Genomic DNA, 24,366 nt, shown 5'->3' on the forward strand with positions numbered 1-24,366 from the left:
TGTAAGACCGTGGTTTTGATATACCTTCTCATATATACGTATTTTCTTTTGTATCTTATTTTACTATGTGTTTAGCGTCCATGATCGATTTTTAATATTAGGAATAAGAATTTATGCTGTGTGCGCAGAACTTTTGTGAAACCAACTCCCTCCCCCCCCCCCTCTGCTCTATTCAAGATGGAAGAAAAAGTTATGAATGGTCGGGCTCGGACAAACTCGGGAACGTTCGGAGACTGTCGGAAACGGTCGGAATAAAGGTTGTTTCCTCGTTTTCTCTAATCCTTTGGTCTCGTTAGTTACGCAGTCGAATTTCTTTGGTAAGTCGTTTCAGTTACGCGATTTAAAGTGTTTCAATACCACAGAAATCAATATTGCGATAAAAAGATTGCCACTGCACGTGCGAATACGTGGAAGAAGTAAAAACCAACTTGTGGAGGTTATACTATAACCTACAAAATCAGGTACGCTAATAATACATATGATATTCATACACTTTTATATTTCCACTTCTTGATGTTCAATTTATGCATATATTTTCAGGCAGATATTTACTCTTTGGCGTTTTTATCGTAACGAGAAGATACACTGATATTTTGTGCCCAGGGTTTGGACAAGTAACAACTAATTTGAGGAAGCATTATAACCTATAGGTTTAAGGTACAAAAATATAAGATAGCGTCTTCAATATTATGTGAAAAAATTTCATCTTTATGTTGTCATATTTGTGATTCGATATATATAATTATTTTCGGCTACTTGGTTTATGAAATATTTTTCATTTTGATAAACAGATTTACAATGTTTCTACAATGTTCAATTCTTTTTAGGCAGATACTTAGTAGTGCTTTTTTTGCAGAATAAAAAATCATCTCAATATGGTTTGCGAGAAGTGTGAAAAGAAATTGGGCAAAGTCATCACTCCAGATCCCTGGAAGACGGGTGCGAGGAATACAACGGAGGGCGGAGGTCGTAAGGTCGGCGAGAACAAAGCTCTTTCTGCGGGAAAGGCACGATTCAATCCGTATACCACAAAATTCGAGATTTGCAGAATATGCAGGCAGAAAGTTCACCAAGTGGGATCCCATTATTGTCAGTCTTGCGCTTACAAGAAAGCTATATGCGCTATGTGTGGTAAAAAACTAATGAGTACAAAGAATTATAAGCAGTCGGCGACGTAATAATTCTAATAATTATATGTATACATTTGAAACTGATAAGTCGTGTGAACATTTAGTATAAATTTACCAAACGTTCACATAGAGATTATGGATAAATAATTTATTTACATATAAAATAAAATCTTGAAATTATCACAGAAGATATATTGTATAGAGTATAGCTGTCATGTATTTTTTGTTAATCATTAATCTCTTATGCGTGTGTAATGTATTATACATATAATTTACCACAAAAATCAAGCACATAGCAAGTGATATCAAATGACGCACAATACAGTTTATAATAAGATTAATAAGAAATTCTTTTCTAATAAGATTAAATGTAAAAGGAAATACTTTTCACATAAATGTATTTAGTTTGACATATAATTGTTTATGAGGAATAACTAAAAGAAGAAAATTAAGGCTAGAGTGCATATAAGAAACTGATGCGTATATATTTCATATAAAATGTTTACATATATGCATATCATGTCTTTTTATGATAATTTCTCTCGTAAGACCTGTACAGATTAATAAAAATGATTAACACAAACATATATGTATAAAACAACAAAGTAATATTTATGTAACTGTGATATTAATAATATTGATTACAACCGCTAAACTGTTCTGTTAATTTTTCCAGGCCCATTTTATACAATGTACCCCCCCCCCCCCCGTTCTCTTAGAATAGAACTGACTATTTAGTTTCATTAGATTTTGGGATCTATATATTTTTAATGTAATGCGGATTGTTTTCAAAGCACAATGTAACGAACAAAAAAACAATCTTTGTCTCTTTACGAGAATCTATCACATAAGAAAATATATTTTTGCAAAATCAGTATGTCTAAAAATATATACTTTTATTCATTAAAACTTTATACATTCGTGACTAACAAATTTATAGACAATAGCGTATGTTACTACAACAGTTGTTAGTCTTGAAATAAATTATATTACATTTAACGTACACGGAAAGACTCGATGACTGACTCTTGCATCAGCTAACAATAACATTTCGCTTGTCTTTAATAATACGAGCAGTACATTCGCACACGGTGAAACATTTGTGTCTTGATGTCAACCGTGCGTTACAGCAAATCCAATATACTTCGAAATTCCTGTTGCCTTCTCGCAGGACATCGGATAACAATAAAAAGACACGATGCGATGCCACGAAAGAAACTTTCTGATCATGCAACAGGTAACGCACTTTGCTTTACATACATCATTGAAATTAAGATTTTCAACATGCCCAATATTTTGCTTGAGCATCAATGTATTTGAAGCGAGTGCCATTATGCGTAAGATTTTATTAATTACACTTACTTTGTATCTCATACTGACAATACTCATACTAATACGCGTGAACAATTAGATGTCAAATTATGAGCTACGCAAATGTTAGTACATTAATAAACAAAAGTTATTATATATAAAGTAACAGATTTACATATTATTTCGCTTACATACTACGCGATCTATTATTACACGGTCTATTATTTGATTACGAACATCCTATCGACGAAATTATATGTATCTCATAATGAACGTATAGGACGACTATATAAGATACCTCTAATTAAGTGAAGTAAAATATTCGGATTGCGAACGATAAGATAATAATTTGTAATTTTTTTATCTTTCTAGAATAATCGTGAAATATTTGAGAATGGAAGTTACAGATGAAGAAAAAATATTGCAGTTTCGCTATATATTTGGCATTAAATGTAATTATCGTATTTTAAGTCATTTCATATAGACATATATAATGTAAAAATAATATTCAATCCGGAAGAATGTAATAATCACATTTAGCGTTAAATGTGCGACAAGAGTACGAATAACTGAAAAGTGAAAAAGGAGAAAGCTATCATAAGTAAAAAAAAAAATATATATATATATATAATTATTGCCAGTTTTTCGATAAATTAGGGTTACGTATTTTTTCATTATGTATATATTCTGTTAGCAAGTTCTAACGATATTCTATTAAAAATTATTTTGATTAGAAACGGGGAAAATGAAAGTTTATGGAAAAATGCACGACCTTTCATAAAATGCGTTAGAAGTTTGCTAGCCGTCGCATTTAAAACACTGGCCTACATTTATACAATTGTTAGGGAAAAAGTATATGCACAATTATCGCATTTACATCTATTATTCATTCATTTGTATGATAATCGGACAGATAACGCACACGGTAAATCCGTAAATCTTGTGCCTTTACAGTTCAATTCTACCTCAAGCAATCTCCTCTAATCATAATTACTCTTTATGGCACGTAGTTTCTCAGCACTTTACTAACTGTACGATACGTACTTATTATCGGCATAATAAACGTCTTTTCAATTAATCCTTCGGGCTATTTTTGTTAGAATTAATTCCAAAAGGGTCCACGGCAAAGTGCATGAGTTTTCAAGTCACCTAAAATGTATAATATAAATATGATACTGATAAATATATCTAGAGCAATCTCATTGCGTCATTTAAATTTCAGCAGTGCAGCATTTATATTGATATCATATATCAAAGCATTGATTCTTTTGGTTCCAAGATGCTAAATAAATTAAATATAAAAAATTAAGAGTTAGAATGCAGTTCAGTAAGAATTAGGGAGACAGTATCAAGTTTCCCTCTTCTTTTGAAAGAATTGATTTGATAAATAATTTTGAGTATCTTACATATTCACAGAAGACATATTCAGACGAAGAATTATCTTCGTCTGATGGCTAAAATTTCTCGGTAAAACCATCAAGAAGGAATTTTCCTGGATGTATAATGTATGTACATTTATATTTTATAATATACATATGTCGTATACTTCAAGAAATGCATCAACACATACGTGACATAAAGTTAATCATATTCTCTCTTTCCAGACTTACGTACGTTCTCGCTTTTCATCTGCGATCATATTTATTGAGGTTAAACTGAATTGAAGATTGGAAATGAAAAAAGAGCCAAGTGTCGGAAACAAAACAGCGCTAGAAATTAATACAAGAAAAACATACATTATGTGTGAAAATATCTAGTTTAAAATTATTGTTGCGACACTTAGCCTTGTTTTTACTCGAAATCTTCGCTTAAATCGGTTATCTTAGAAAGGACGTTATCCCCAAGCTCTTGGAAACTCGTAGAGCATTTGTTAACATTAATACAAATGCTTTTCGATTATACGCTGTTCGTCTTCGTAAAGAAACGTATACAAAGAAATCTCATTCCGATATTTTTTTAATAAAATGTCTCCTAAGTTGAGTGACGTACAATTACAGATTACGTTCGCGTTCTTAAAGTCAAGGATCGCGAACGTTCTAATTCGTATCATCCCTGGATGAGAGCACGATGTTCGTCACGGGTTGTGGTTGACCGGAAGCGGGGCTCCAGCGATTCTGCTCTTTGTCAGCCTTGAAGATCCAGTGCTCAAACTTCTTATTCTCGGATTGCTTGACCTCTGGTCCCGGGTGCACGTCCAAGATCTGGGCTCTCTTGCCCGTCGTGGACTTGTACTCGGAAACGTAGACGACCTGTTTGTCCGTCCGATCCTCCTTCGGGCTCTTCGCGATGTCCGATCGTCTCGGCGGTACCGGCGGTTTCTTGCCGGACGTAGGTTTCCCGTTGGACGTCACCTTGATCTCGTGCTGCACCAGCTTTCGCAATTCGCCATTAGTCCCCGTCGTTACTTCTTCGTTCTCGCTGTCGGTCTCGCGAACACCTTCCTTGTTGGGCGACACCTTGATCTCTGTAATGTAGGTCATCTTTTGGACAGCGTTTGGCGGCACAGGCGTGTTAGGCAAAGGTGGACGGCTCTCCGTGTCTTGCGGATTGTTGTAGTCCATCGATTCCCGGACCAGACCACTATCCTCGCTGTTCTCGCCGCTCGACACACTGATGCTGCTGATGTTATGACGGTCCTCCTTAGGTGAAGACGGGCTCTTGCTGTTCGCCGTTACGTTTGAACCAAACTCGTACTCGTCTTCTTCCTCCTCGTCTTCGTCGCGACTGGAAACGCTAATAATGCGTCTGGCGAGGTGCGTTTCGGCGAACGTAGAGTCGATCGGCGATTTCGTCTTGATCGGTGAGTACCTATTACGCTGCTGACTATCCCCGCCCCGCTGTTCGAACTTCGTCCGATGCGCGTGGAACGTGGAGAAGGTACCGCCGTTCTTACACTCCGCGTTCTCCTCCCTGTCCTGGAGTTTGTCGCGCCCGGCCGATGATTCCGATTTGGACGCGTGTACTCGCAGATGCGTTGGTGTCGTCCGTTCCGTTTCCTTTTCCGCGCTCTCTCTCGTACCCGTCCTGTTATCCTCCGAAAACGATCGCACGGTCACACGATGCTGGCTGTCGGCGTGCTTCTCACGTTTGCAGTCGGCACTATGCTGGCCGCACCTATCCTCGCAACCGTGACAACCCCTATCGACGGTCACCTTTAAGACAGGTTCTTCTACAACCGCTTGCCTGCCGGCGTAAAGCGACGCTTCGTTAACGGGCGCTCTATCTTCCTTCCACTCGTCCAGCCGTGTCAGATTGACCTTCGTCGTCGGCTCCGGAGATGTCGGTGAGCCGCTCGCGTGGAGTTCGAAGTAGCGCAAGGCGCGACTGAAGTCCTCCGACTTCTCCGACATGGAACCACTGTCCGGTTCGTTTTCCGTCTCCCCCTCGCGCTTGCTCTCCTTGGAGGATCGTCTCTCGTCAGTCAACTGGAAGTCTAATTCCACCTCCTTCGGGGTCGGGCTCTTCACCACCTGGCCGTCATTCACGATTCTGGCCAGAGAATTGTCCTCATCCGGATTGAACATCCGTTCGTTGCGAATAAACTCCTCGGTCAGTCGCTTGCTCAACGGCAGGTTGTATAACTCGATGCTGGTGATCTCCTGATCCGAATCATCGCTGGGCTTCTTCTGCTCGGACACGTCGTCCTCCGTCGCCACTACTACCGTCGTCGCCGTTGTGACATCTTCCTTCAGTTTGATCTCCACAGCGGACTTGGAACGCTCCAAAGTGCCGTTGCTCTTCTTCCTCGTACGAGCTTTCCCACGCGTCTCCTCGTACACTTCGCTGGTGGCAGCTTCGCTCCAGATCACGTCCTCTAGAGTACCCCATTCGTTCGACTTCTTCAGCTTTCGTTGATCAAACGTGTCGATCTGATCGAGCTTCGTAAGATCCTCCGTGGACTCGTTGATGTCCTCGGGTGGCAGCGGCGCCTTACGCTTCTTCGCCCCGGTATCGGCGCTCATGTCGAGGCTCTGCGCTCTCTCCAGAGTCGCCGCGGTCTTGCTCTCGTACTTGGACAGGTCGCCCAGGCTGGCTGCTTTCCTGTATATGTCGTCCTCATCCTCGTTGTCGTCCGCCTCCGGTACGGGCGTACGGTGAATGGTGATGTCTGCCGAATTCAATTCGATTGTAAAGCTGTTCTGCATTTCGTTGTCGGTGTCCGACTCGGAGTTCCGTCTGTTCATCATTGGTTGATTCTCCAGACGATGTCTTCGGGCGTCCGCGGCGGCGTCCGTGTTCTCACGCGTCTTATTCACATAATCACACAACGACTCCGTATAATCGGCGATACTATCGATGGTCTCTATGGCGTCTTTCTTTGCAAATGGCATCTCGTTGGTACCCTTCGGCGGCGCCGGTGCTTTCCGTTTGTTCTTCTGAGGACTCTTTGCGCCGTCGGAATCGGACGAGCTGATCTTCTGCATGTTCAGGGGTTCAGAGCTGCTCTTGCGATTTCTGCGAGCCGCCATAGCCGCGTTGTGCACCTCCGTCGGCACCTCCGACGGTATGTTGAGCTCCCCGTCGGCATTCTTGCCGCTTTTGTCCGACATGTCGACGCCGTCAACGGTGATCCTTGTCGGAACGACGCTGTGGTCCGCGCGTTGCTGAAGACGCTCGTTGCAGAGCTTCTTCTCGTCGGCGTCGCTCGCAGCCGCGGATTGCCTGTTCGCCAGCAGTTTCTCCGCGTCCATCTTGCGCGAGTGCCTTCTCTCCAGGTTCGTGTTGTGCTCATTCTGATTCTCGATGCGGTGCACGGTGCCGTCCAGCGCCGGCAGCACCTTGATACCGAACTTGTGATGGTGATTGTTCTTCGCTTCGTCGTGACGCCTCTCGAGGCTCTGTCCGCTGCCCGGCGTCGACTTCGAGGACTTCAGAGTCGAGTTCATCGTCGAGTAATTAGAGCCCACGGACTCGTTCGGATCGGCTATGAAGAGCCGTTTCGCGGCGCTTCTGTGACCCCGCGACAGCTCCGGAATTGACTGGCTTCTGTAGAGAGGATGGCAGATCCTCGTCGGACTCGGACCCACGCTCTTCTTCAGCAACGTCGCCGGCTTAGAGCCGCTACCGCCGCTCTCCACCTCCAGCTCTACGTCGTACGGCGAGGCGTAGCTCAGGATCGTCAACGCGTCCTCGTAAACCATGTTGCGGAAGCTGATTTTCACGCTGGAGATACGGTCGCCTGCAACGATTTAAAAAAAAAGAGGAATGACGAGTCGCTCTTGGTAACACGACTATGATTGGGAAAAATTATTTTGCTTTTTATCTTGTAATGAAAAAGGAAAGTTCTCTTCACGACTACTTGATCGCACATTGTGAAATTGCAATTTCAAATATCACACGCATTCCTGATCATGGAGGAGTAACGACTGAGAGTGCGTTAAATTACTGGAAGTAATCGAAATATCAGGAATTCCAGCCGCGATAGCGTACACGAACGGGAAATTAGCTCGGCCTCCAAGTAATTGTCGAATAAAGACGGTTTTCCGTTGTAAATTGCGCTTTTAACTCAAGATTGAAAATTCGTTGAGCCGTTAGCTTTGCCGAACTGGGCCATTCGGCATCATAGTACGGCGATACTCCACTTACGCCAGCAAGTGCACTTTAATGAGAGCTTGATACTTCATTTTAATTGTCTCACGACACGCATTATCAAATGCTCGAACACGGTGGTAACAGTGCTTTCACTGCAAAATGTAGGTATGTGGGTGATTCTCACACCCGTAGACGACTCTCGTCGAGAAAAGGAGAGGGAAAGAGGGAGAGACATGTCCATTCGTTAATTAAGGTATTGAATTATAATTCGTTCGCTTATAATCGTGGCGAGGCGATCGCTTTTTCTCAACAGAAATCGTGTTACTTTTCAATCCCGACACGGCGAGTGAAGAGAAAATTCTCGCTGCATCGTCATCGTGTGCAACGATAACGAGATTAAGCGTGAAAATCTAATCGCAAGACAATCAAAGAGGAGATAATTGTTTTTGTATACACACGCATATATATTATTTTTGTAACAAAATTAAAAATTAAATAGAAAAAAGATCGAAGAAAATTCCAAAACTATATAAATGATATAAAACTATAAATAGGGAATTTTAAGAATGTAAATATAGAGGAAAGTCCTCTAATATGAGATAGCAGGTTTTCAACGTCAAAATTTAATCACAAGTCTTTATTCCCAACGATTACACGATCTAACAATGAATTTTCCACTAAGTAGGTTTCACTCCAAGGGCAATAAATTCACGATGAAACCAATAGATGATGCCTATTAATTTAGTAAAAATCTTGCTATCTCATATTAGAAGTTTATCTCATAACACGGGACTCTCCTCTATGTATTATACTTTAAAACTATGTGTACTCTTTTGGATTCGAGAGGGAGGATACACTTTTGCGAATTTATCCTGGACGCACGTTGCCGATTAAAGTTGGAACGAGACGCTCGTGAAATTATCGCGAGATAAAGAAGCGCGCCGATCGACACAATACTGACCAGGGTGTATCCGACCGGATTCGGACGCGGGGCCGCGATGCAGCAGGTCCTTGACGAAGATACCCTCCCTCATGTTGCCGCAAACATTGAAACCCAGGCCGGTGAAGTCGCGGCTACGCAGACTGACCAGGCTGACCCTGGTGGCCTTGGACTGCAAGCAAGAAAACAGTCGGGTTGATTGTTACAAGGGCGATGAAAACTCTACTACTATCACCACGGGAGTCGCATTACTGCTTGTGGGTCTTGCACGCCGATCACCGTGTGTATGTACGTATGTGTATGTGTGTGTGTGTGTATGCGTGTGTTTATGATATGATGGATTCGTTGAGTCCGCTATTCCCGAGCGCGAATCGACCGAGAGACGATCAATGAACGGGAACCTTGCCGATGACAAGCTAATAACGCAGGGACAAGTGGCTACAGGAGAGATACGTCATATTCTTATGAAAGAGAAGTCATGTCCATTGACGATGTTATTACGTCCGGTTGTGTCACGTAGGTATCCAGCTGGGATATAAATTGCGACTAATGGATATCCGAATTTTCGGCACTTGTCTTTTTAATAAAAACGTGACGTGACACAGTTCAAACGTTTGTTTCCCAGATTACCTTCGTTGATGCAACGTGCTCTTTTACCTACGAAAGTACACCTCCGCTCCTTTTATTCTTGATCTCTCTACATTGTTACTTTCAAATTTTTCTTCATAAACATTTTAATAAGCATGACGAACGATATTGCGATGATAAAATTCAAATATGTTCGGAAGATGCTGTTCTATCTATCCATTTGCGTCAAAATTCTGGAAATTATTCTTAATCCGAACTTTTCTCTGCAAGAAGGATGTGTTTCGAAGTTAAGTTATATACGTAGATATAAATCGCAACCGAGAATTATGAATTTTCGGATTCTACTTTAATAAAACTGTGACGTTTGCTGGACATTTATCCCAGATTACTTATCTTTCTTGGCGATACGCATTCCTAACGACAAAGTCATACTTCTTCTAACTTTTGTAAAATCATTTCAATTTTGTCTTTACAAATATTTTAATGAGCACGAATCACGTTGCATATTCCGATGATGATATTCAAATACACTCCTGGAAATTGTTCTGAATCGAACATTTTCTCTGCAAGGAGGATATTTCGAAGTCTGATTAGATCATGGAGAATTATAAATGTTGCATACCCGCCTTTATCCACCTCATCCTGCAATTATCACGTCGCTATTATCGCGTGACTAAACGAGGACTATTATCGTGACGCTTCAGAGTTCGATCGCGGAATTTATTACCTACCTGGCGCGATAATTCAGTCGTTCAGGCTGATAATATTCAATTAAAGCTATACACCGAGGCATTGTTCTGTTGTATTTATGTATTTGTACAGAGTGAAACTGTATTGTCTTAACGCGGTAAGGATCAACCGTGGTAAAAGATATTGAGATACTTCTTAAAAGCTATTAAGCTACCGAGATATTCGTTACGCAATACCAAGCTTCAGTTAACAAGCAAAATCTAACAATAAGTTCAATGGTTTATTAAATTAATCAGTATCTCTGCCTGCCCTATACTATAAAAATTTATTTCTTTACTTATTTCTTTAATTCCCTTTAAATACCGAGACTAATTCTCGTGCTTTTCTTGTTAAGTATTTCATCACAAAATTACTTGATCCTAAAAAGAAAGAAAACGGACCGTTGTTAGGATCAAGATAGACTGCCGATCGTGAATGACAAAAGACACATTGGCATTCCGGTGTTTGCCACAAAATAAAGAGGGAAACAAGATGGAGAGCACTTACTCCGACGCAGGAATCGTCGAGGGTCCGGCGTTTATCATTGCGGACCGCCGCGCCGAGTCCCAGGGACGACCAGGGTGTGGACCATCGCGTCGAGTCCTTCGCGGGCGTGTCCCCGGGTACAACCGATGACGGTCTCTCCGTGACGCGGCCGCCGACCGCCGCAGGCGTGGCGTCCTTGAAGCAAGGATTGTCGAAGGCGTACGCATCCTCGGCGATCTCGGGATCTGTCACCAGCACCAAGTGTTTACCTGCGGAAATAGATAATAACGTTTCGTAATTCGATCAGCCGGGACCAATTAGGGGGAAAAGATCGGCGAAAGCGTATCTTCCTCCATATAACGCCTAGAACTAGGATCTCTTCGAAGCAGTGTCCTCCGAAGGAGAACCACAACAATTTTTAATATCTCTCTTTTGTCTTTTTGTCTTCTCTCTCTCTCCCTCTCTCACCTATCTATCTATCTATAAGTCGCCTATTACTTCTAATGTGAGATAGTAGGTTTCAACATCCAAATTCAATGACAAATCTTTTTCGCGACGATTGCACGATCTAACAATGAATTTTACACCAAACAGATTTCACTCCAAGGGCAATAAATTCACGGTGGAGACGACAGAGATGCCTATTAATTCAGCACAAACTCCGCAACCTCATATTAGAAGCTTATCTCATAATAGGGAACTTTATCTCTATTCTATCAACAATATTTTTCTGTCCACATTGTTGATATGCTTATTGTGGCAAACCTATACTGGAGACGAGCTCGCCTCACACAAGCTCGTTTCCAGTATAGGATGCGAATTAATAAATCCAATCACTGAATCGCGAACAGACAACTTCTTGATAGCGTCACCTTCTTTTCTTAGACACGCGTTCCTAAAAACTCATTAGTGTCCGCGCCGCCTCGTGCATGCGCACGCAACGGGAAATGAAATACTACTCGCGTATATATTACATTTTGCAACCAATGTGTTTTACTGGACGTAACTTCGTCTCAACGCTTTAAGGAACCTGTCCCAGACCGTTTAACAAATAACGATCTGATCCGATCTCCCCTTTGGTGCATTGGGAGCATTTAAAAACGAAAGGACGTGCGCGAATCCGTCCAAACTCCTCGTAAAGCCTCGTTTATCTATCGCTCGCCGCGCCCGCAGCCTGTGTACGTCCCGCTCGTCGTGGCACTCGCGCGGATACGTCGCGGCACGCGAATGGAATTGTAATCGCGGCCCATGACTCATTGCGTGGTACGTTACTTATAAAATGTATAGGCGATCGCGCATCTCCGGACACCCGCATCCAAATACGGCGCAGTCGACGGCGTGTCAGCAGGAAGGAAGCGCATTCTTCGGAAACCGCCCGTGTCCCGCTACGTATCCGATATCTGTCCACCTGACCTGACCGGGCACACGCGATGTACGGCACATCAGTGCCGGACGGCTGCGCACGTGGCAATCTCTCTCTTTCTCTCGTTTGTGTGCCATTTACTTCATTCTTTTCTTCCTTTTCTCTCTTCATTGCTGTCCCCGCATCTTACGTAGAGGAAAACCCTCCCCCCATACGGCACAAGAACGCGCAGCAACATTGCGGCAACATTGCAATCTTGCATATTGCAATGTAATGTTGTAGCAATATTATTTTAAAATATTGATACAATTATGTTTGTAATATGTGTATTGTTTGTACCGTAGTATTGTTGCATATACATATATCATATTGCTATGTTTATATCGCTACGTTGCTGTAATATTACTTTGTAATATTTCTGCAAGCGGACATTTTACCGTTGCCGCAATCCTGCAGCAATGTTGCAGCGACATTCCTGCAATGTTGCAATTTCGCAAAGGAATGTTGCTGCAATATTTCTGTGCCGTATGAGCTATTATGAGATAGGTTTCTAACATGCGACAGCAGGTTTCCAACATCCAAATTCACTCACAAATCTTTTCTCGCAACGATTACACAATCTAACAGTGAATCTCCCACTAAACAGATTTCGCTCCAAGGGCAATAAATTCATGGTGCAACATCGACTGATGATGCCTATCAATTCAACAGAAACCCCCCGCTGTTCCATCTTAGGATCCTACCTCATAATAGGAGACTTTCCTCTGCACGATTATAGTGTTTACTGCCCATTTTATTTAATTCTTTTTGTAATAATGCTTCAGCGGACGTGTAGTTCCAAGAGCGTCTAACAAATAACGATTCGACTTCCTCTCCCCCTTACGCGATCGTTCCGTCCGCTCGTACGCGTGCAGCGGCTCTTAATTTAATTTAATTCCCGATAGGAATCTCCTCCCTCGCCGTCTTCTCTCTCAGGTTGGCTGCGAGCGGCGATTGCGACAAATCGTGGCCGCATCCGCGCCACGTGCGAAGCCACCCCACTCGCTCCGGTATCGCAAACGCGGATACACTTATCGCGAGCGACGTATCCAGCCCATGGCGCGAATTCACGCGCGATTAAAAAAGTGCTTTTTTTCCCTCCCGCTCGTTTCCTTTTTGCTTTTTTATTCAATCCGCGCGCACGCACAACGACGTTGCGCAAGGATGTCCCGGATTTTTCCTCAGCGCGATGGCCGCGGCATTCCTCGGGTCGCGCTTTCGCCGCGCATCCGCCGGGCACCTACGCATTTGTTTATTTATCGGCGTGTCGGCGTGTCCGCGTGTTCGCGCATTCCCGCATTCCCGCGCACGCACGAGTCGCGTATACGCATATCAGTCCCTCTCTCTCTCTCTCTCTCTCTCTCTCTCTTACTCTCTAGTTAGTTAGGTAAGCGCTCTTTCTGTTATTCTGCAGCTGAATTATGGAACAGCCTTCCATCTCGAATTCGTGAGGTGGATAAGCTTAGTGATTTTAGGGTAAAACTATATGCGCACCTGCTATCTCAGTCGGCATCAAACTGAGAAAATGTTCCTGGGGCACATATTTTTATTTTTATTTCTATGGTGTGTGTGCTTCTGTATAATCTGCATAACTCGCAAATACCCTTTTTTACTATTTTATTCTTCTCCTTTCTTTTTCTTTCATCCTAGACGTTTTTATGCTTTCTTGCTCACTGTTCGGTCCCTTTTTCGTATATTGTTTGAACGCGGACTTGTCCCAGAGCGTGTAATAAATAGTGATTCTGATTTTTTTTTTCTCTCTCTCTCTCTCTCTCTCTCTCTCTCTCTCACCCCTTCTCGTTTCCTCTGTATTGCGTAACGCACAATGAGTCGAGTAGTCGTGCCTGGTATGCACAATCGGGGGCGACGCCTCGACTTGGAAGGCTGCGCGGAGGATCGACCGAAGGAGGAAGGCGCGGGGAGTAGGAGAAGAAAAAAAAAAGGAAAGGAGAAGGAAAGCTCTTGTTACGGAGGAGTCGGTAAGAATTTACGGCGCGTGCCGACGCGTCGCAATATTTCTCGCCAGGTAAATCCCGCCGAGTAAATGAAATATTTAAGGCCGCGCGCTTGCGCGCATCGCGCCAGGTTTCGCGGTTTCTCGATGCAGATTCTCGCCTGGGGGGGGGGGGGGGGTCAGGAAGGAGAAAGGGGCATCGATATGCCTACCGTAAAACGACGCGCATACTTTCGCATCGCCGACGATGCGCGATACCGCGAAACGGCTCGGCCTGCCGGACAGAATTTTTCGCGGAGAGGAAGAGAAAGGGAGAAAGAAAGAGGGGAGGGGAGGGTACACGCGAGGTTCTGCACGCGACGGGAGTAAAACGGGGGAGGGGGGGGGGATATTTTGGCGAAGGTATTTCCACCAATGGTCGTCGGTTTGTCGCTCTTCCCATTTCGGCGATTCCTCGTCTCTAGGAAGATCGACAATAAGACAAGAACGGTGGCTCGGGGCGTAAGATAAGAAGAGTATTACCTGGCGAAATTAATTGAATTTTACAGCAACTTCCTGCCTGCACACTTATTTACATCGTCGGTGAAGCTGACGATGTTAATTACTTGTGTTAATTGAGTTAATTATTTCTATAAGACAATAATTTTATGTAATATTAATATTACAGGTATTAACAGTACAAGCACATATATGTTTCTTTCATCTAACTCAATTACCGTAGTTTTTTTCTCGCAATTACTGACACTGAGAAAATGCAGTAGCCTCGAATACGTAATGTTTAACATGTTACGTAGTTCCATTGAGCGGCCGATATACGCGATTCAGCAATGTGTCAGCATTCTGTTTTCCATATTCATGGCTCGAATGACAGAATTCCGCGATAATAATACCGCGACCGGCTGGCGACTTCCAATAAAATTGAGCAAAGTTAGTAAAAGAACCGAGGGAACGTAGACTGATCAGAAGAAACGGTACCTCAATTAATTCGATCGACACGATAACGCAAAGACTGCACATACGAGTATCCTAATTTTCCCCGATCAACGCTTTGCGCGTGATTAAGATTTCTAATGAAATGAAGAAGCTATGTTCGTCGGCTAGTGGAAGAAGGAGTGTCTCTCGTTTCCGTCCTCGCTAACAGCCTCATCCCAATGAGTGCCCATCTACAATAGAGACTTAAACCCTGAGCCTTGAGAAATTGACTAATCGCAGTCGCGCATTCTACTCATACTTGACCGTGATTGGCCAATTTCTTAAGGGTTAGGGCTTAAATCATCTATTGTAGACTGGGACTGATACTCTTGATTGTCGCGAGTCGCCTATTTTGACGCAGGAGGCTGGCGACGTAAAATCGACATTTCAACGATAGAAACGCAATAGCGCGGCCAACAGCTCTAAGACCCAATCTACAATAGACGATTTAAGCGCTGAGCCCTAAAGGGGTTCCAAGTTCTAGTGTTCGAAAAATGTGTGGCCATTTCTCGAAACTAGAACTTGGACCAAGCTGTAGCATCGTGGACACATTTTAGAAACTGGCCAATCACAGTCGAAAATGAGAAGAATACTTGACCGCGATTGGTCCATTTCTTGGGGCTTAAATCACCTATTGTAGACTGGGACTAACGGGGTTACGGCTTCGCGCTGTTTCGCGCAGGATTAAGATCAAATAAAACGAAGAAGCAATATCTATCAGCGAGTGGACGAAAGATTGTCCCTCGCGTTTCCATCTTCGCTGACGTTCTTATCCCTTCATGGTGGCGATTCGCCCACTTTGACGCAGCGGGCTGACGACGCCTCCTGCGTAAAATCGACGTTTCATCGATGGTAACGTGGCAATAACGGGGTCAACGTCAACAGCTCTAACGGGGTTACGGCTTCGCATTGTTTCGCGCAGGATTGAGATCCAATAAAATGAAGCTGTATGTCTATCGGCGAGTGGACAAAAGATTGTCTCTCGCGTTTCCATCTTCGCTGACGCTCTTATCCCGGCGATACCCTTCATGGTCGCGATTCGCCCACTTTGACGCAGCGGGCTGACGACGCCTCCTGCGTAAAATCGACGTTTCATCGAGAGAACGAGGCGTGCGGCAATAGCGAGGTAACCGTCAACGGCTCTAACGGGGTTACGGCGTCGCATTGTTTTGCGGCGTGCATAAAACGCGCCCGCGGCGATACGACACGGTCCAGGGATACGAGCGGCCGTAAAGGCGCTGTCGCAGCGCGGCTGTTTTCCCTCCGTCTTTCTCCCTCGCGGTTCAGGCCGGGGATTTTCTTGTCGTGGCACCATCGCCCATCGCGGTCGAGGCGCTACGCCTCTGCGAGGGACGCCAATGGGCGCATACCATGGACGCCAAGGTGAGCTAGCTCGCTCGCTCTCTCTCACCCTGCGTCTTCCTCTCTTCTTCTTCTTCTTCTTCTTCGCCGTGAGCTTCGAATCGCGATCCACACACCCTGCCATTATTTCCGACCGCGTTGCTCTTATCGAGATCCGACTCTGATCTGCTTCTCGTTTCGTCTCGGAAGCCCCTCTCGGCGGGACGCCGACATGATCTCGGCCGCGGGTGACAGTTCTTTCGGAAGGAAAACATTTTGTCACGGTGAGCAGTCTAATGAACACCTGGGATAACGAGAGAGCGCTCGACCTCGTCGCGAGAAAAGTTCGACGGGGTTTGCGTGCAAGGTATATTTTTGATCGCTGATTTAATCATCGAGTTCAATTATTTTTTGGTATTAATTTTTTTACATATGAATTTAAATGGGCTGTTTCTCGATTACTGCTGAATTAAATTACCAAACTTCCTTTAATTGCTCCGAGGCGAGTTGCGAAAGAATGTCGCATGAAAGACCAGTTTGAAGAATTAGAGATACCAGTGTTGCTCGCGGATCTTCTCAGCGATTGCAACGCGTTTTACTTATGTGCAAATATTTAATGTGCTAGTTTCGTGACCCACCGCCGTTTACAGGCAACAGTGATGATGTCGACCGTCGTGAAGATAATGGCCTTTTGCGAAAGGGAGCCCGGAACGTCTCTCGGTGGAAAGGCTTGCGGAATCGCGGTCGCGCGCGTTTCTTCAGTCTTTTCCTTTTTTTTCCCAAATTCGCCACGAAGGCAGACGAAAATCTGCAAAAATCGTCGCAAACTCGATTGGATTCGTAAGAAACGCCTAATAACTGACGCAATTGCACGCGCGATTCTTTAAAGCCCGTATCACAGACTACGGATTGAGATTGGGATATTAGATCGAAAATTGACCAATTGGAGTAAAAGTTACTAAACTTGAGATTGGTGAACTTTACTGTGTGATTGGTCAAATTTCAATTTAATCCCAATCTCAAATTGCGACTCCGATCACATGGTATTCCGCCATTGCTTTGGTCAGCCATCCAGCGATATGTGCGTGTATGTACTCATCAAAGCAAATACTACCACATATACAACTTTCTCTCATTAGCTTGACCAAAACAATGTCGGGTGCGCAGAAGGAATCGACGCAAAAACCAAACAAATGACGGAGCGGACTAGTTATACTATGACACTTAGGCCCGGTCTCTTTCCAACTGTCATCCCAGAAGGAGACAAACCTGAATTAAACTAAGATCAAAGTCAAACGACGTTTGATGAAACCGAACTAGTGTAGACTGGGACTGATGCAAAACGCGCACAAGTGCGACGTTTCCTCTTTTTTTTGCGTAAATAGATCGTTCCGATTCTCAAGGTTAACATTAAGTGGTAGGAAGATAAGCGAGGAGACGTTAAGAGAAACTGAATTTGTGTCATAACCGCTGGTGTTAAACAACGATAAAAAAAACCGGTTACCTCGAGCGAGTTTCAGAGTGGGTGCGTAGCGCGCGGTGGGTGTAGCCGAGCTTATTTTCAAATTAAAATTATCTATTTGGATCAAACCGACAATGAGTCACTTAAGGTGTCCCATATTTCGTAGAATCGTTCCCCCCCCTTCCGTACGATAAACGTCGCGCCTTTGAACGTTGGCGGCGCGATACTTTCCGCAAATGAATAATCCGTTCGCACGCACGTTATAATTGCGGCATCGCGTCTTCGAGAAATGTCCGCGGAGCCGCAGAGCCGGACACGATTTTGCGCCGGCATGAATCACTGCGAGAACTGCGCCTCCTCTCGGGGACGCGTCCTTGCCGCGAAATGGTGCGGATTTAAGATAATCGCGCGTTCGAAAACAAATAAGGAATGTAGGCTAGTGCCTTTTGATACTGGACTTCGCTTTCGGAAAAGGAGTGGACTTCAACGATTAAAAAAAATGCTCTCCTTCAATCCCCGTTAGATCGTCGCGGTCTAAATTAAAACGGGCCCCTCTCCGCTGTTTTCACTTCGGAATATTCTCCCGCGTAACCGGAGTAAAAAAATTGTTAGGGCTAATTCAGGCAGGGGTCTGATCATTTGTACGCATTAGGACCCGATTAAGGGAAATTGATCAGGACCTTTTCACAGCCTTAGGCCCGGTCTACAATGAGTTGTTAGCCGTTAGTCAGAAGTCGGAACTATATGTCGGTCCTTTTTCTTCCACCCAGAAAGGAAAAGGATCAACATATAGTTGCGACTTCTGACTAACGACTAACGACTCATTGTAGACCGGGCCTTATCGATGTTGTACTCGGGTACCGATCGAATGTCGATTTTCGTCCGAGGAAAGAAAAGAAAAGTGCGACGGCGCGTCCGAGGGAAGGAACGGCGCGGATACTCTTGTTAGCCTTGCGCAACCTTCCGTGAATTACGAGAAGAAACTCGAGCGACGCGCCCCGGAGCAGCACGCGCAAGCAATTCCGTCCACACTCCAGTGATCTGGTATTTAGGTACGGACCTGCCGCATCGCATGGCATCGCATCGTATCGCATCACGGCCGGTTCGCCATTCTTCAAGGTCACGTCGCATCGGCCGAGGTCGCCGGCGCGGCGCAGAAAAAGGCGGTGCGCCATAAATATCGGCTCGGTACGTGACGATCATCGGCTTCACCTCGTTCCACCGGTGGGTCCGAAGATGGGATGCAAGCGTAGCGGGGGGGTTACTGAAGATCAATTGATGCGGCGCCCGTTGTATTCTTGACCCGAGCGGAGGTCCAGAATGGACGCGAATTGTGAGATAAAAGCAGACCGGAGGCAAGAATCGTCACGTTCTACCGCGGGCGACATAAAGATTTTCGATGAATTATATCATTTGGCATTGAATGTTTCCAGAAAGATTGACGATTCTTAAATTCCTCTCCGATATCTGATCTCCTATTGCCGGCCCCTTCTATAAAATCGGCGGAATGACGGAGATCGATGAGAAGAAGATGTGTATTTAAATAATTAATACGTAACAGTTTAAATGTAATTAATTGCCGTAAATCGTATTTTCAGGTAGATCAACTTCGTAATCGCGCGCTTATCACGATCGCTCCCTTGATCCTTTCACGGTCGGTGTCTTTTAAATAAGATGACGCGAATTAATGCTCTGACTCAATGCTCATTCTCAAAGGTCGCTCGAATGGCACGCTCCGTACGATAGTGCAGCAGTGTTGACGATAAGTAATATCGTCGATTCACCGTCGATCATCGCTCATCGTCGCCCGTAGGCCGAACTTGATCTCTTGGCCTATTCGATCTAATTCTTCGCGGTAGACGTAACGACGGTGTCGCTTCGACAGCGGTAAACATGTCAGAATGAGAAACATCGTCGGAATCAAAGTGTTTCGTGTCAGAGACGCGCGCGTCTACGACTGATAATTAGCTTACTGCGTTTTAGCACGTTTGTAAAAACCAGATATGTGCCAAGCTTTCCCCACGCGACTCAGCTTTTTACGACCTCAAACTACACTTTGTATGCAATTAGCAATTTTTATCTAAAACCGCTACTCTGAATATCGTAACGCGAGTAGATATTACGCGCGCTTGTCGCTGCGGAGCGGTTTTATTAAGCGCGCCGCAATTTCGCAGCCGTTCCGAAAACGACTTGATGATTTACTATTACCGCTAACGGTGATGGCGATCGACAATCAAACGGTTCTAAAGGGAAACGCCTTTTTAGCGTCGATTCCACCGTGGCGATTTCGCTGGCGGGATAAACAAGGATAATGAGTCGGTTTTATGGAACGTATAATCGATGCCACGCGTTATAGACTGCACGTACATACATAGGTTTCATAGATTCAGAGATTATTGACGAACGTTATTAACCGACTCTTGTCTAATCTCGATTGCACTCGTTTTATCACGATGCATCAAGATCCACCTTGATACGCGAGTCATTAATATCGCGGCTAAGTCTCCAGAATCCTATTCAAGGACTCGTTATTCTTTAGAATATTAATGGCACAAATAAGCCACTTTTTTTTTCTTAAGACAGACAGTTACGTCATATTGTAAATGCGGATCTTTCTTCGCACGTTCGCACAGTAATACGTGAATAGCGAGGGGTTGGTCACTAGCGGTTATGGTGTACAAAAATTACCCTTAAATTACCTCAGAGATTACTCAAGATTACCTAATACTTCGTCAAGATTACCTTAGAATATTTAAAATTACCCCAGATTTCGTATGGATTGCCGCTCAATTATCCAGCCCTTGTACAAAGATTACCTCAGTGACCAACCTTGGTGAAAAGCGAGGGGTAAACCGCTGACCAAAATCATGTACACCAATGGCCCAGTGGGCGTTACTTTATCTTATTGCCTTATTTTATATCTTTATAATGTCCCAGCAAGGCCTAACACTCAAACTGATGCCCAAAAAATGCCCAGTAATGCTCAGTATTGCCGCAAATCTGTACACCACAATGCCCTGAGCGGTTTACCCCTCGGTGAAAAGTAAGAAGGGGCAGACGTAGATAGCGAAGAACCGTAAGGTCCTTCCTAAAACTTTCAATCTTCAGTGAAAAATGCGAAGGCAAAAGCGTCTAAGTCACTGTAAGATCTCTAATAAAGTCATCGCGAAAGGATTAAAGCGAAGATCCGTGACGATGATACAACAGTAACGAGTCATGCGACGAGTCTCGATTGCGGCCCAGCGTTGTAAATGCATAAACGTTGTAGCTCGCCAAGCTCTCTCTCTCTCTTTCTCTCTCTTTTTCTCATTCACTCACCGTTACATAGTAAGCCTAGTAACGCGGTGCATTCGATAATGCACCGGCTCGCCCGCTACTATCCACATTGTACAGGCAGTGTACTCGGATTCCTGAGGACAGCGGGGGAAAGGAGCTATGCAAGGTATCAGGGATCGGAGGAAGGAGGCCCCCCTGAGGCGGCTCCACGGCGGAAGAGAAGGGAGACGGGGATCGTGCGGCGCGGCACGTCGTGGTAGGGGAATGACAACAGCCGTGATTATGCAGAAATGCGAGGCGTGGCGTTCGTAAAAGGAGAGAAGAAAAAAGAGAGACGCCTTAACCGGAGCCCGTGTATTCGTGTCGCGCGGCCGCGGGGCGGCTGAAACGCGCGTCGAGGACCGCAGGACGGAGGTTCCGGATGTTCCCTCTCGCCCCCGCGGCGAGGACGGTCTCTCCGTTCGTCCCGGGGACGAACGTAAAACCGGAGAAACTCGCGTTTTCTCATCCACTTTCCAGGACTCGCGACGACGGGAGGGACGGACGTCGCGCGGTCTGGCGGAATCGCCGCGGTTTGTTCCGCTTCGCGGCCGAACCGGGAACGCGGTGCGAGTTCGTTGCCGCCGCGCTTGTTCCCGCGTGGACGCGCACGTGACGCGGCGCGGGGTAAGCGCGAGCTCGGCCCTCGACATCGTGAGAAATTGGAGACGAAGCGGCGGCTATTCGCCACCCTTCGCGTCCCTTGCCGACCGGAGCCTCCGTGATCGAGTCGCGATGCAACGGTACGCGAGAGAATTGTTTCGCTTATTTATTTCACGCTCAGTCGCGCATCAATGCGATCGACTATTGTTTTACGCCCTCCGTCGATTGCATCGTACATTGTAATTCTTATTCGTTGCGCGACTATTCCTATCTCACTTTTGTGCTGCGATATTAATAATTAGAGTATTAATAGCTCGCCTTGGTAATAGGTTTTGGCGAGAGTAGAAGAATCTATTTGGGGAGGGGGAGGGGGGTGAAATTTAAAAACTGACAAGGTGTATCGAAGACATAAGCAGCAGTACAGCGCGACTACAGCGGAGACAGGAGAAGAAAGTTGGGTGAAGGAGCCTTAGTTGAGACAAGGAAAGAAAATACAGCTAGAGAAATCTGCGAAATTTTATGGAAAAAGAGGCTAGGGTGATTTTAGAACGGCCGTGTAACACAGCGAGATAATGTAATAGCTAGTAAGAAATTTGGCAACCATTAGAACGGTGATCAGTATTTATATGATTTAAAGCGATCACTTTTGCTAAGTTTGCGCGGTCATAATCGCACAAGCAGCATCGTGATAAAACGAATGCAATCCAGATTAGACAAGAGTCAGTTAATAACGTTTCCTACAGTAATCCCTGAATCCATGATCTCGATACAGTATAATAGATAATCGTTTCCCACACAGCACATAATATTGCAATGTAATATTACTGATAAAATATATTTCTATAACACATCGCAATATTACACTAATATTACTGATACATTACATAGAAATAGTACGCAGTAATACAACAGTAATATTGCTGCAATGTATCAGATCCAAAGTAGCGCAAGATGATGCCAAGTGACTTTTTAATTGCGTCTCATTACGTTTTATTACGTCATTAAGGTGCCACGAAGGCGTCACTTAATGTCACGCTGCTATTTGGCACTGTCCAATGCACATCGCATCGAGGTGTGAATAAAATATTATAAGGGTAATTTGTAATATGACGATAATCATCTTTGAGAACGACTACAAAAACGCACTATTAAACAATTATTGGAGAGATCATACAGCCTGTGACCATCTTTTCCGTAGGGCCATCGTACCCGCACTGAAAAAAATTTCTGGTTGAATATGGACGAATCAGATAATTCCTTTAGGATTTACCAGAATTCCTTTAGGATTTACCAGAATTTCTGTAGGATTACAGGAATTCTGGTAAATCCTAAAGGAATTATCTGATTCGTCCATATTCAACCAGAAATTTTTTTCAGTGCGGGTTTACCCTAATCTAATTCCTTGCAATATCGCAGTAATATTATAGTGATATGTTACAGTAATATTACGTGATACATCACAGTAATAGTATTGTGATTGTCGTAGTAATATTACTACGATTATCTCGGTAATATTTCATTGGGCGGACAGTTTAATATTACCGTGAAATATCATCAGTGATATTACAGTAATATTTCCGACATATTTTACTGTATGTCGCATTGGAAATGTAATATTACCGTGATATTACTGTAATATTACGTGTGCTATGTGGGTTGTTTACTTCGGCATACGAGCCAAGAAGTGGGACTTGGCTTACAATTATTGCCTAACACACTCATGATATAATATAATACATTATTGCAAGACAGAAATGGTTTTTGCGTAAACTCTTCGACAGCTGCAACGCACGAAATAAATAGACGTCTGCCTTATATGTTTATCCATATTAATAGCTCGCGCTGTACTTTACATCTCGCGGCGTCTCGATCGCGACGATAAGAGGCGCGACGCCTTGCTATTTTCCTATCTCGCGCTCTCGAGAGCTTATTGTCACATGTCGTATAGTCACATGTCGCCGCAGCCACCATCCGGGCTTATAACGCGCGCGATAACGCGCCATTATCATCGCTATTTACACCGTACGCGCGTCGCGGCGAAGTGTACACACAAACACACCGCGTTCCTTCGAGGCGTCGACGGCGGCTCGTTGTCGCCGTTAACGATTCGAACGCCACATTGGAATCCCGGCGGCATTGATAATAAAATAACAAACGACGACACCTGAGTTACGTCTTCGTGCGACGAGCGAGCGAGCGGGCGAGCGACCGCGTTTTCTCTCGCGATTCAGCACGGAGGTGGCTGAATTAACGCCCCTGCGTAATCCAAAGTTCTGCCGCTTATGTCCGCCTCCAACAATGCAGATTAACTTTGATTCTCGGTTCAACTTAGGGGAACCCGGGGCATAACGGGAACGCTAAGGTTAAAATTAATTTTAAACAAAATGAAAATACATAAATGAATTATTTTTTTACGAAAATATTCTTTGAAATGTCTACTATAAGAAAAAAAATGGTTTTACTGTGAAAGAATAGTTTAAAAGGACGAAATTTTTATTTTATTGAGACCATGACTTAATCTGATTATCATTTTATGCGGGGCATAATGGGACTCCTCACAAAACTTATATATTTCTTATACATTAATGTTTAAAACTTATT

The 24,366-nt window shown here is 44.3% G+C and overlaps 2 protein-coding genes across 2 annotated transcripts in view; one reads left to right on the forward strand and one right to left on the reverse strand.

The window, feature by feature from the left end:
- The first annotated feature begins 229 nt into the window (after positions 1-229).
- Positions 230-1,717, forward strand: LOC105567045 (cysteine-rich PDZ-binding protein). Its single transcript, XM_012021578.1, has 3 exons — positions 230-461; positions 541-657; positions 857-1,717. The coding sequence occupies exon 3, from the start codon at positions 876-878 to the stop codon at positions 1,176-1,178; it is 303 nt and encodes a 100-aa protein (XP_011876968.1). The 5' UTR covers positions 230-461; positions 541-657; positions 857-875; the 3' UTR covers positions 1,179-1,717.
- A 284-nt stretch (positions 1,718-2,001) lies between these two features.
- The window catches only part of LOC105567046, a 40,473-nt gene continuing 18,108 nt past the window's right edge, over positions 2,002-24,366 (reverse strand). Inside the window, exons 2-4 of the mRNA XM_012021579.1 lie at positions 10,738-10,985; positions 8,935-9,085; positions 2,002-7,620 (exon numbers count right to left, since the gene is read on the reverse strand). Of these exons, the coding sequence (XP_011876969.1) occupies positions 4,478-7,620; positions 8,935-9,085; positions 10,738-10,985 (3,542 nt within the window). The 3' untranslated portion in view covers positions 2,002-4,477. The remainder of the gene's footprint in view (positions 7,621-8,934; positions 9,086-10,737; positions 10,986-24,366) is intronic.

Source organism: Vollenhovia emeryi, unplaced genomic scaffold, assembly GCF_000949405.1.
Source record: "Vollenhovia emeryi isolate VEMERY1.0 unplaced genomic scaffold, V.emery_V1.0 DF939141.1, whole genome shotgun sequence".
NCBI lineage: Eukaryota > Metazoa > Arthropoda > Insecta > Hymenoptera > Formicidae > Vollenhovia > Vollenhovia emeryi.

Bases quoted from the DNA above. Each gene is read 5' to 3' on its own strand.
- LOC105567045 (XM_012021578.1), top strand. From the start codon at position 876: ATGGTTTGCGAGAAGTGTGAAAAGAAATTGGGCAAAGTCATCACTCCA.